The sequence below is a fragment of the Bombus fervidus genome, chromosome 11 (assembly GCF_041682495.2).
Source record: "Bombus fervidus isolate BK054 chromosome 11, iyBomFerv1, whole genome shotgun sequence".
NCBI classification, from domain to species: domain Eukaryota; kingdom Metazoa; phylum Arthropoda; class Insecta; order Hymenoptera; family Apidae; genus Bombus; species Bombus fervidus.
Window position 1 is genome coordinate 8,634,959 of NC_091527.1, and position 13,137 is coordinate 8,648,095.

General features: G+C 46.7%; 3 protein-coding genes across 3 annotated transcripts in view; all 3 read left to right on the plus strand.

Moving 5' to 3' along the window:
• The window catches only part of LOC139992332 (uncharacterized), a 261,704-nt gene extending 256,364 nt beyond the window's left edge, over window positions 1-5,340 (plus strand). Inside the window, exon 11 of the mRNA XM_072013085.1 lies at window positions 5,108-5,340. Coding sequence (XP_071869186.1) covers window positions 5,108-5,164 — 57 coding nt within the window. The 3' untranslated portion in view covers window positions 5,165-5,340. The remainder of the gene's footprint in view (window positions 1-5,107) is intronic.
• On the plus strand, window positions 1,201-3,752 carry Npc2b (Niemann-Pick type C-2b). Its single transcript, XM_072013157.1, has 3 exons — window positions 1,201-1,418; window positions 2,853-3,157; window positions 3,373-3,752. The coding sequence occupies exons 1-3, from the start codon at window positions 1,340-1,342 to the stop codon at window positions 3,457-3,459; spliced, it is 471 nt and encodes a 156-aa protein (XP_071869258.1). The 5' UTR covers window positions 1,201-1,339; the 3' UTR covers window positions 3,460-3,752.
• Window positions 5,341-6,131: 791 nt separating the features above from the next.
• LOC139992325 (kin of IRRE-like protein 1) overlaps window positions 6,132-13,137 on the plus strand; it is a 254,151-nt gene continuing 247,145 nt past the window's right edge. The window contains exon 1 of the mRNA XM_072013063.1: window positions 6,132-8,865. Coding sequence (XP_071869164.1) covers window positions 8,781-8,865 — 85 coding nt within the window. The 5' untranslated portion in view covers window positions 6,132-8,780. The remainder of the gene's footprint in view (window positions 8,866-13,137) is intronic.

Below are 13,137 nucleotides of genomic sequence, written 5' to 3' on the forward strand. Positions count from 1 at the left end.
TGTTTAGAAACTAGTTAACCGATCGTACCTGCGATGCGGTGGAACCGTACACCACAGTGAAACTTGGCCATTCTTGGCCAACAAATCGAATTTCTTATCTCCGTGTACCAAACAAGGAGAGAACTGGCGAACGTGCACGTTCGGAAATTACGAGGCTACGATCAAGGTACCAGGAAGTCGAGATTTATCACGAAGGACTCGTCAGAAATACTTTTTTCCTTCCACAAGGTTACAGTCGCTAGCCTCTTCTCGTTTGTATTCTAGGCGACTTTCTACTTTACGATCTGCATTTCGTGTCCTCCGATGGCTCGGTGTCTTTACCTTTATCAAGTACATATGATTCGTACGATGATGATAATTTCCTTCGAACGATAACTTGATACCCGAAGAACGAATCGAAGCGACGACGAAGCGAGGCTCAAGCGAGTTTGTAGCCTTCGCTACGTTTGTTTGCATTGGAAGCGACGACAAGGTGATTTTCAGGAGATCCGTAACGTTGTTGTTGATCGATGTAACGAACACCGATCGATATCTATCTCTACCTATATAGATCACAGGCACGCACCGAAATTTGCGTGTTTGAATTCGTTGAGAAAGAACGAGGAGACGTAGATTTCGGAGCAACGAATTAATGGAATCGGAACGTTGAAACGCTTTAGGTTTACCGTCATTAATCGCAGGTCATTCTCGTAAGTGGAAACTAGGAATTTCATTTGTTGTAAGACCAGAGAAACGAAATACCGTTGTTAATTTCCGGTGCTTTGTTCTCCACAGCCGTGTCGGTTCGTTTCATTTCCGTTCGCAAGCTACACCGCGCCACTGGTCCGAATTGATGACCAAGAAAAAAAAAAAAAAAAAAAAAAAAAATAAAAAAAGGGAAAGAAATTAAAGGTATCGGGAAATGGCAGGGCATGGAAACGACGCGACGACCGATAGTAGCCCGGCTAGCGTCATTTCATGTTACGTGAATGGCGTGACCGTCATCGAGAAAGCAATAGACTGCGATTCTTCGCGAACGTGATTTGATCAGAATTCGATATGCACGTGTTCCTGACGTTGCATCGTCCTCGTTGCCACGGTCTTCGCTCTAAGTTTCATAAATTTATGGAATCCCTTCCATTCGTGGCGCGATTTTCTCCTCTATCCCCACCGGGAAGTCCGCCTTCTCTGGGAAGGGGAATCTATTTAAAGTGAACTTTGACGAATGGCCGGCCATAACGTTACATCCCGTGGTAACTCTCAGTCGAGAGCCGGACTTGGACCTGATTGAAACGAGCGAGGACGACCGAGACATATTTGCCCAGAGATTCTTCTCCGAGAACGCAACACTTTCACCGAGATGCTTAGGGGAATCATTCTCGTTTTCGTAGCTCTGCTCGTAGTTGCCAGTGCGACCGAAGTCAATCAATGCGGCACTGGTAAGTACAAAAGAATCGACTCTCCATTGATCTAGTTACACGTTGTTTGAAAGAATGAAACACTACGAGTGTCAACGCACGATGGTTAATTTTATCGATTTACATGGAGAAAATTATGATGTTAATTAGAAGTTGGCTGTTAAACGTCGATAATATTTCAATATTTGTGTATTCGCCTTAGTACGCGTTTCTAGCTTTCGCTCGACTCGTAAATATACACCGCGTCTCATAACTATGAAGCTTAATCTAAAATTTTTAGAATTCTCGTACGTTGTAATTAGGACCGTTGACCGAGGATTTTCATGCAAATTTATATTTTTAACAATAGCACTAATGAAGTGGAACTTAAATAGAGACTTGGTTTACCTATTAAAAATTATAACGAGTATTCTAGTTTGGATATTTTATATATTTTTGTATACTACGCGCATTCCGTGCACGTTTCCACCTTTAAATCTTCCGTAAATGCATAAAAATTCATCCGCGGTCTAGTTATAATAAAAAGCAGCATATAAGAAATTGCTAATGAGTGTTCGTGGTATTTTGTACCTTGTGCCTCTATGAGAATTGAAGATGTTACAATTTATAGTTTCATATCGATGACACACAGTACATAGAGAAAGTAAAATAATGCCAAAAAGTTCATGGAAATGTCGTTTAATAAATTTGTTCGTTTAAATCGTATAATTTAACCGTTGTGCAACGTACAGAAATTTCTCAGGCCGTGTGTAATTTGATTTTTATCGTACAGAAACTACGTGGCAACTGGCTTTTTCAATCTTTGCTTGTTATATCATGCGATTTGTTCCGAGACAACATGGAAAAGACTATCGTTCGTCCAAATTCTATGTATAGCCATTCACTGTCGCTAGCGTATCTGCTACTTTTGTATATATTTACGCAACATATTTATCTGTGATAGCCTTATGTGATCGGAAATTATCGGTTCGTACAAACACGGATAATGTTCTTGTTGTCAAGACAACAATGCGAATTTATTTTGTGCGGTAGCGATGTTACACGCGTTACAAATCTTGTTTCGATAATGATTTCATTCGTTCGAATCAATACAGAGAGGAGGGAGCGTAAAATTATCGTAGCGTCGTAGATTCGTAACGTTTATTGTATAAAACACGATAAACTTATCCGCGTATAATTAAACGATCGATCGTTTCGAGCCAGAGGAACTTAGCCATGATCGACGAGTCGTGAAAACCAGATCGAATCGTTGTATCTTTCTTAATGCCGACATCGTGCACGGAGGTTACAAAACATCGAAGATATTTGTTCGTGAACACGTGCTAAGAGATTCGTTCGATCCCAAGAAAAGAAAACATCAGCCACGTGAAATTATGCAATACGATTCCGGTTTGCGACTTGCGACATACGTGTCAGAAATAGAACGATTTTTTTAACCGATGAACATGTTCGTAGGAGAGAAGTTCGAGGATTCCAATCAGGTTAAGATAACCGGTTGCGACGTGCCACCGTGCAAACTGAAGCGCAGGACGAAGGCAGCGGTCGAACAAAAGTTTGTACCCAGCGAGGATGTCGAGAATGTAGTAAACTCAGTGAGCGCCGCCGTTGTCGGAGTACCGTTGCCGTTCATCGGCGTGGATGGGACGAGTGCATGCGACAACATTTTCAAAGTAGATGGAACTCCAGCGGGATGCTCGCTGAAGAAAGGCGTTGAATATATCTACAAGCGAGAGTTTCCCGTTTTGCAAATTTATCCAACGGTAAGCGCTGACGTAAATTTTGTCTTAGAATTCATACGCTGCTCGTTAATCGAGCAGATTAAGCATTATCATAACCAGTAGGTCGATCTAATAACAGTCGATATCGTGCTCCAGTCAAGTCAGAGACGATTTCGTAATCTACATAAAAATAGTAAACTTTATTTTCTTGTTCCACTAATACGACCACGTATTGAAAGGCATACGATGTTTCGCAGATTTCTATGGTTATACACTACGCGTTAAAGGATGGAAATCGCACGGTCGCGTGCTTCGAAGTACCAGCGAAGATCACCAATAACTGAGAAGAGCTATTCGTTTTTTCTGCGAGGTCGTGTCGAAGTTGCAGAGGTCACGGAGATGCGCCTTTGTATCGAAAATCTATGTACAATAAGATAGACAAAGTGGAAGTGAGAGAGAGAGAGAGAGAGAGAGAGAAAGGGAGAGAGAGAGAGAGAAAGAATGTTTGCACGAGAAAACGATCTCCATGGATAGAACGATTCTCATGTAGTTATGTTTATGGACGAGCTTCATCAGTATATACTGTTTGCGAGTAATTGTAATTATTAATAAAAACATTTATATAGTTTCGCCGCGACATTCCTGCGCATTTTTCTAAATGGACTATTTTTTTATCACAGTCGTCGTGATTCTCTTTTGAAACCTTTTGAGATTGGTCGATTTATGAATTAACTTTTATCGCCTAGGGTTAATGACCTTGATAGGCGGCGAGCGGATAACGAGTAAATAGGAAAGCCAATATCGTCGGGTCACGATGAAGCGGGACTCGTGGAAAGCGTCGATAACACAGGGAACTGGAGGTTTCGAGTTGGCAGCTACTGCCGCGCACGGGTAACTAGGAAAATTGTTTGGAAACCCGTGGACCTCTCCGATGATACGAACAGCGAAAGTTGGAGTTGCATCGTGAAACCGCGGTGAAACCACCGATACCGCCGTGAAAATTGGTAAAAAGTGCAGAAAGATGATAACTCTCGTAAACACTTTTGCCGGGGATAACATTCTCTTCGATAAAGAAGAGGAAAACGCGTTTCAACGATCCGACAAATCGTCGATGCGCATTGCAACAGATTGTTTTCGCAATAAATCTTTTTACGCAGATTATATCCTGGTAAAACATTGAAACATTGCTTTCGCTATACACGTTCTCCGATATTTGATTCGACTGCAAATTTGACGAAAAATCGAAGGGGCCCCGATAACGAGTTGCCGGCACGCGGTATTTACAGTGGCTTTCATAAATTGCGATCACTGCGAACGATCTGTTTTCCCCACTTGGTTATTTTCCTCGCGCCGTATCTCATCGCGAATTACAAAAGTAAATTACTACTGTCGGCTGATCGATAACATCTCTTCATTAATAATTCAATTACGGACTGTTTCTAGCGATTAGACGTAGTCGTCGTTTGTTCTGCCGCGACCTGTTTTTATCGTCGAATACGATTTAGTTCGAAGTTGTTTCGAGGCAACGAATAGACGGTTAATCGGTGTGGCCCACCCTGCTCTCGAGGAGGTGGTCATTTTCGAAAAACGATGCAAAGTTGCTCTAGTGGGTAGCTTTTCTAAAGATCGAGAAAAGGGTATTTGCGTGAAAGAAGGCGGCGCTCCAATCTTCAGTCCGGATCTCACGGAACCAAAACGTTTTTACCCATTCGCGTTGCGAGGTCTGCGAGGCTAATGGTCGCGTTAATAGCGGACTTTTGTGTGTAACGTCCCTCGATCGAACCTCGAAGAGTCGCGATTCTCGCGCGAGACTGTTGTTCGTGCCAGCCACTATGTCACGTAATCCCATGCTGCGTTCCGATCGAGCGTGATTTTTCTACAACTGTCACGGAAATGTGTGTTAGGCGGCGATAGCGAGCCCCGTGTCCAATTAATTTACCCCTTCCTTGCTTGACCGTTGTCCATCGGTAGAAATCGAACGTAGTTTCGAAGGAGAGAACAGCGGCGCCGGAACACGCACTCGCCTTTTTAGGACGCTGCGAAAATTAAAGGTAGATGTTATTTCGAGTCTCTGCGCTCTTATTTGCCCGGATTTTATCGTGAAATTTTCAGTGCGTTTAAATTACTTTGGAACGTAATATACGCGACATGGCCTGTGCGCGGGTTCATATGAAATTCATCGCATCCGCTACATCGTTTGGAGAATAAAAGTGAAACGTGAAATATTTATATCTCGTTCGAGCGACAGCTTCCGTATCGATAATACGTATTGCAAAGTACCAATGAGCGCGCAATGTTGCGTATTCGTAACTTTGACGAGGAAACTAAGCCAATCGGAGATTAAGAACAGAGAGTTTGCGAGATAACGAGAACAGGCGGAAAGATCGAATCTGTCTGTTAATCTTTTGTCGATGGTTTTTCTATCGAATAAGCTGTTCGTCATCGATAACGGATAAAGTCATTATCGTGAAAATATGGTGGCGGTCCTCGCATAACCGAGCAACTCTTTCGCGTTTCTACACGTTCACAGATACGATCGTGGAGTACGATACACGTACGCGCAGCCTCGAGTAAGCCATTCCCTCGTCGAAAAGATAGCTTTCAGAAAGCGCGAGTGGCATTCCTGCCTTTCAGAAGCTTTTAAGATGACCATGATCCGTGACACCAGTCCGAGAGCATCTGCTTCCTCATCCGCCTCCTTCGCCTCGAGGTCTCTCACCCTATTTCGATCTCTTCCACCCTGCTGACCCTGTCCCTTGCCTCTCTTCTGTTTTCTTCCCTCCTAACCACCCAGTTTGCTCCCAACTTTCCTAAACCAGTGTAAACCACCTTCGACACCGAACAAAAAGCGAACACTCGTCCACGGATGCCCGAGTACGCGTAAGTATCTTAAACGCGACTGTCGTAAGCTTCGTCGTTCAACTTGAACTAAACCACCTTGACCATCCTCGCCTCGATTTTTTCTCTTTCCGCTCATCGTTTTCTTTTTCTTCTTCTTCTTCTTTCTCTTAGACAGTACGTTTCCCAAATTTTTGCGCGCCTTTCGCGTAACCTTTGAATTTGCGATTACGAGTTCTCCGCGAACACCGAAGCAATCGCAGTATCCCACGAGAAACGACCTCGGAATATTTGTGCAAGAGAAATCGATCATTGATTATCGAATCGAGGAAACATTCGAAAGAAAAATACCGAACCGTATAGATAGCAGCTATAGCATTCGTCTATACATATTATGAAGTAGCTATGGTTATTGTTTTCGAGAATGTGATCAGGTACACGAGCGGAAATTGTTTTTAGCTGTTTTTCCTTGTTCGTGCGTGCAATTTACGAATGTTGTCTATCGAGTGTCATTTAGATTCGATCATAGCCAGAGAAATATCAGGCGGAAAGCTTTGCTGCGATGACTATCGTCGATTAAACGAGATCCACCCGATTAGCTTAGACTCGTATTCGCGATCGAGAAGGAGAAGGTTGCGTTACAATCTTGGAATCGGTGACCGATCAAATTTAGGATAACTCCGGCCAGGGAAGAGGTCGGTGTTATCGAACAAGGTAGAACGCATGTGCGTGGCATTTCGCATCCGTTCCCCGGATGTTTACCAGCACGAAGTTCGGACTATTCGAACGCATATTCTTTCGTCCGTAGGACAAAACGTCCTTTTCTGGTTTGGAATCGGAGTAACGGGATAGGCACGGTGTACAAGTCTAGCCCCTTTCATCCCTTTCGCCCCACCCGCGGCTTTTCCTCCGACACCTCCACCTCCTCGGGAGGCTTTGCAGGCTGCGCGTCCGTCGCCGCGCCGTTTGCTCGTCTTCTCCGTCAGTGTGCCGTCCGCCGTCGGTCGAGGACCACGTGTTACTGCGTCGTGTGGACGCCTGCGCCGTCGGGCTACCCTTCGCACTATCCTTCGCGCGCCTTCTACACCCCTTTACCCTCCGCGCGATCCGATCGGCGAAGATTTGTACGAACTCACCGCACTGTGAATGCTTAGTTACCGTCTTGTCGGAGCACGCGTTCGTTTCCATCGTTGGAAGAACTCGGCCAAGAGACTGGACACGGTTCGTTCGCGCACACGTGTCGATTCTCTGCCGATAGCGACAGGAGACCTTCCGACGATGAATTATCGCGCGTACATTCGCGATAACTATATTCTCGTGTAACTTTCAGACTTGGAGCGGATATCTCGGAAATAAAGGTCGACCGCCTCGACGCTTCCGACGAAGGCCGACGAGATTGCAAAGGAAAAGCGCGCCAAATCGAGAAAAAAGTAATAGGACAGCCTTCTGCTTACTGGATGTGCAAACTTGGCGACGAAGCGATCCACTGATGGTTGTTCTCGCTGAATCTTCGCAGAATCGATTTCAGAGAGTTCGCGGCCATTGACGAGATTGCAGGCCTGTGCGCGGTGCCTGTCGTTGCTTGGACCTGTTCCAGGCAAACCGAAAATCTGTGGCAAGCCAACGTGATGGAACGTCTCCGCAGTGCTTCGTTTTTCGTTTGGATCACCGAAAGAACGTGTTAAAACCGACCGACGATCGACGGATCGATCGGACCTTATCGCACCTGCCTCGCGGTCCAGCATTTCTGGAATCTGCTTTTTACACCCTGCAACCAACCATCTCGATCTTTACATCGATCGGCGATATGGCTGGAGAAGATCGTAACCCGATCCCTTCGTAAAGTCGTTTGTGTCACCAAGAGAGGCTTCTGCCTCGCAGAACGAGAACTCGCAACGCCAACGACAAAAATTAGATGTCCCGCAAAACGTCTCACGCAAGTGTCCCATCGATCGTGAAGGACCGTAATCGGTTTCGCAAAGAATCTTCGTAGCAGGTGGAAGTGGTGGCCCGTGACAAACGTTGGAAACGGATGCAACTGGTTCGAAGAACGTCGCTCCAGACATCGCGACCGAGGCGACGCTTTTTTCCGAACAACGCTGGTCGATTGTGCGGTGAATTTTGCGGCCTCGGTGGATATAGCATGGTCACCGGTGATTGTTGCGGATATCGTGCTCGTCGTTGTAGGTTATCGGCAATAGTGGCGCGTAGTTAGGTCGAAAGTGCGATAGATTTTCTAACGGCACGGAGACTGGCACGTTGATGTGCAACGCTTTAATAACGGGCGTACAGTGGATGAAAGAAAGAAGAGAGAAAAAGAGGAGACACGGGGAAGCGCGGTGCTTGCGGTACGTGGCTGTGGAGGCGGTGCCGTGGCAAGTTTAATTACTGTTTAACCAAAGAGAAAAAACACGAGAGTCGGTGGATAGAGAAGATCGGAGTAAGCCAAACAAACGTTAACGCGCGAAATCGTTGCCACACGCGGTGAAGTTTCCTGGAAGAGAACATCGCGTTCCGACATCTCGGTGGACCACGACGCGTGCTGCATCGTTACACGAAATGGAATTTCGGTGGTGTTCGAAACATGCGTGACTCGAGTCGATTTACGATGATCGTCGGCGAGGACGCGGACGGACACTGGAAGTTAAGATGAGAGTGCGAATAGGTCGGGAATAAATCCGGGTACCGCGAGAAAATGACTTAACGCGTTACGTACCGCGAGGGTAGCAACAGATAGAACGAAGCCGTTCTCCGTGGCTTACCTTTGCTTTGGTTCCGAGTGCTGGGATTTGTGACGAAGGTAACAAGGAATAAACAAGGAAAGAACATGTGGAGTGTACTGTTACTCATTGGACTAACGAAGGCTGTTTCCTACGTCGCTGGTATCGCTTCCACCGTCGACGAGAAATCGGGTGAGTCTCTCCTCCCTTTTACCGCTTTTCGCCTTGTTCGTCGCGTCTCTTTCCATTCATTCTCTTTCGTTCTTTTTGTCTCCCTTTCCCTTTTCCTGTTTCTCTACGCTAGAAGCGCAGCTCGCACGTAATTCCTGGTCGAAACATTTTCAGAAAGTGTCGGCAGCGGAAAAATTCGTCCGTATAGATATCGTGACGCGTAACAGGGGAAGCTGTTATTTACAATGGTCCGGCGTATCTGGGACGGACATTCGCTCGAGGCGATGCCCTGTAGTTTTTCCCAGCGCGTACGAAAGTAATAAATCGATGAATCGGAATCGCGTGTTACATACCCTCGAATGCTTCAGCTCCACCAACGCCAGTCGTTTATCCCGGATTAGAAGTTTCCGGTCACTAGATTCTTCGTCGATCGAAGATCGGAAACGTAGCGAAAAACGTAAAGGCCAGCGACCCGGGCCGCGTAACAAATTTACGCGCGGTTTCTGCTTCCGTGCGCTTGGATCTCGCGGCGAACTAAAATCGTGGAAAGGAACAGTCCGTACGTATTCCTCTGCTATTCACGTACGCGTTTTCCTTGTACCGATGTTCATCCGACCCCTAAGGATGGCATTGCCGCATGCGTTGAGATGCCGAAGAACGAACGTACCAGAGTTTACTTGACAGAGTTAGAGTTCCATCGCGAACCTAGCTAGGCGTTAATTTAAGGTTGTACGTAAATTTGGTAATCATGGGTCGCGACAATGACCGACTTTGAATCTTGGTCGCGACGTCGCAATTAGCGGGATTCGAGAGATACGTAAGCTTCGCGGAAACGAATCTACTCGGAGATCCGAAAATAATGGGAAAGGGAATAACGCGTTCCGAGATGCCGAGGCCGGACGAAGTTTCTCGTTATCCGACGATTGAAAACTTAGGTTTGATCGGCGCTGAGCGTCGCCACGCGACGTCTTCGGTGCTCGCAATCAGATTCGTGCCACTTGTCCTTTGACGCGCGGTTCGTGTATTGTCTTCGACGCGAAAGTTCTCAGACTTGGAGCAGCTCCGTTCAACAGCGCTCGGAATTCGATTAAAGCGGAGCGAATCTCGCGGTTGAATCGGTCGTCCGATCGATCCGATCTTCGAGACGCTGCGATTCATGGAATTCCGATCGTTCTTGACCGCGATCTCTACGAATTCTTTTCGTCTATAACTGCCGTCCCTCGTTCATAACGTTCGCCTAGAATTCTGTTTCGCAACGACGATGCGAAAGAACCGCGAGTAGCCGAGAAATGTTGGAAAGTGGGTCGCGCGCGTGTCGAAGGAACTTGAACGGAAGAAGGTGACGCGAAGAACGGAAGTTGTCCGGTGTAACGGGTAAGAGCCGCTTGTGCAATTTCGAAAGTTAAAGGGTTCTCAGGAAACACGTTCCTCGATCTTACGAGCGTGTCGTCCGGTCTGTAGTGGTTGGCTTGGTAAGCAAGGTCAGTGCGCAGTAGCGAGGCGGGGCGGCACAACGAGTTTGTCAGTGATCGCGAATTCGCGAAGGCTGGGACGGATCTCGATGCGGCCGCGCGGGCCGCTGCGAACGCGCCGACGGATCGACCTCGTTATTAATTATTGATGCTACGGCAATAATTCGACGCGGTAATAATGATCGAAAATATGATAGCGCGGAGATATACGTGGCGACGGGTCTGCCATCGTCCCTTGCGCGATCTACGGTAAATATATTCCTGTAACGCAACAATTATCGACGGTATCGTTTATTATTGCGCGTTCGTCCAATTCTCGCTCGGATAAATACTAAAGCGACAAATTAATATTACCGCTACAGTTATCCGCGGGAATAATGAAGCCCTTCCATTAGTCGGTGGTACGCATCTCGTGCCAAGAGCGACGCGCTCGATTACGCATTACCGCATAGGTTTCGTTTTTACGCCGGGCTCGTTGTTTGTCGCCGAGGACGTTGATCGTTTTAACCGAGGCGAAATCGCGTGCAGCGAATCGTTTCACGTTTATCGAAGGAAAGCAACGTCTCACCGTCGGTGTATCCGTGTTGTTCGGAAATGGACGACGTCCCTTTTTCATTTGCACGGCGCGCGGACGGACAACGTCGGGTGGAAATCGAAATGCGAGGTCGTGCGTGGAAACACGTCGGAACTGGCGCGTGGTCGAAAACTCGATACAACCGAGAGAAGAGCGTGCAGGGAGTATCGAAGATTTTCTTTCCCGGGAAGGTTTAACGAACCGATCCGCTGTAGTTTCCTAGCCGCGACTGGCCTTCTTCGTTTCGCTCACCGGTTTTCCCGCCTCGTTCTTTTTCTCGGCTTCTCTCATCCGTTCGCGCAACCCAACTTTGACTTCCTCGCGGTTACTTCATTCCTTAATTCACCCTTCCCACTGGTCGGTCATGGACGCTTCTCCTGCACCATCCTCTTTCTCCGGAGCCCTTTCTCGCCGACACGGTTTTCCTTTCGCCGCAACGTCGTTCTCCCTCGTTTGCGCCAATAATATCCTTTTTGCCCCGCCGCGCCGCGTCGTCGATGGATGTGACGATGCTGAATGGGCGACGAAGCAACCAGCAAGCTACAACGAAGAGTTTACGTCGTTGCATTCATTGCGATTGTTTCTTCGCGCATCGTAATTCGCGTCGCCGATGCCTTTCGCGTTAATCCGCGTTTTTAAATTCCGCCAAGCACCGACGATCTCTTTCGGAGAAAAATATGCCACACACACGCGTCAAAGATTTCTCTTTCGCCCATTTTCTTTCCTTTTTCTTCTTCCTATCCGCTTGTTTCCACTGCTCGTTATTTATTTCCCGACATTTGGCACGACGCTGTTCCGTCGAAACCGCATCGGCGAAACCGATTTCTTTTCTCTCGCGCGTTTTTCCCGTGACCATACTGGCGAAAAGCAGCGCGCCGGTTTTGTTGATTGTATCCGAGCGATGAAAAATTTCCCGAGTATCGCGAAGCACTCGTTCGCTTGTAATTCAAAGCGACGCGGCGCACCAACTTGTCCGCCGTGGTCTAAGCTTGCGCGATTTAGCGAATATTACGGACAATAGTAAATGCGAGTCGTAAAACGTCGACTCGTCGGTAAGAATCGCGCCAGTCGTGGCGCAAAAATCACTGGGCAGAAACGAAGTGCTGCGCCGCTTTTTAAAGGTAACCAGAAACATAAAAACGAAATGTCTATGGCAGTAGATGATCGCGATAAAAATTCCTTTCTCGCACATTTGCTCGGAAATTTTTAATTCATAGACATCCTTCCATCTGCTAATGGATCGTGCTCGATTTTCATTCGATAGTAATACAAAAAAAAAAAAAAAAAAAGAGAAAAAAGAGGGGAAATGGAGAGAAACAATATATGTAAATCCTGTAATTTCGAATATTGAAATTGTATCCGATACATAGTCGAATCCTGTCGTTCATTGATCGGTCGTGTTCGCGCAATGACGTTCCACGTAACGAATATAGGCGCGTCGAAAATGGAAGAGCAAATAAATTTATCGCTTTTTTTCGGTGGTACTTTGGCGTATCTCGATTTTTCCAACTTATTTATGCAAGCTTTCATCCTTTTTTCTTGAACCGTTTACCAGCCATATTGAGATTTGGCGTCGTTTTGTCGGTGGAATACGTCGAATCCAATATTTCTCAACGTATCTCGACGCGACGCTGGGCGCATTGCCACCTCTCTGCCTCCTTGATTTTCACAGGATGCATCTGGGGGGTTTAAGCGTGATCCTGTCGTGTCGACAGCTACAAACGAGACGTCCTATAACAGTCAGCATCGAGGGAGTTTGGACCAAGGCGCGTAGACGATTCCTTGCTGCGAAATTGCGCGTGAATGTCTCTGTATGATTCCGTTCTCGTTTCTTCTCAACTCGCGTTGACGTTGACCGTGTCGCGGTTTAATCGATAACAAAGTAATTGATCAACTCTCAAGTAGCTTCCATTTTCCCAAGGAAACTCTTTCGTCTTTATCGTCTGGAGAACGTGAAAGAAACCTCGACTTACGTGTGCATTTTCCCTCGATGTCGTCGCGATGTCGGCCACGCACAATGACCTCTCTGACGTGTTTGCACATGGTTGAACAGAGTTCGCACGGATGCAGTTACCAACGCGTACCTCGCAGTTCGGTTTCCCTTCCGGTCTTGTCCAGTGAAACTGTTTCAGGTCATTTTCTATCGGCCGATTCTCCTTGTGTCGCGTTTCGGCGAGAAAAGAAAGGAGTTACGGCGAGCTGGTGTACAAGTTACTATTGAGTTGGCAACTGATTGCAGATTTTATC

Coding starts and splice junctions, on each gene's coding strand:
- Npc2b (XM_072013157.1), top strand. CDS start 1,340: ATGCTTAGGGGAATCATTCTCGTTTTCGTAGCTCTGCTCGTAGTTGCC. Junction 1,419..2,852: donor AGTCAATCAATGCGGCACTG/GTAAGTACAAAA, acceptor ACATGTTCGTAG/GAGAGAAGTTCGAGGATTCC. Junction 3,158..3,372: donor TTTTGCAAATTTATCCAACG/GTAAGCGCTGAC, acceptor GATGTTTCGCAG/ATTTCTATGGTTATACACTA.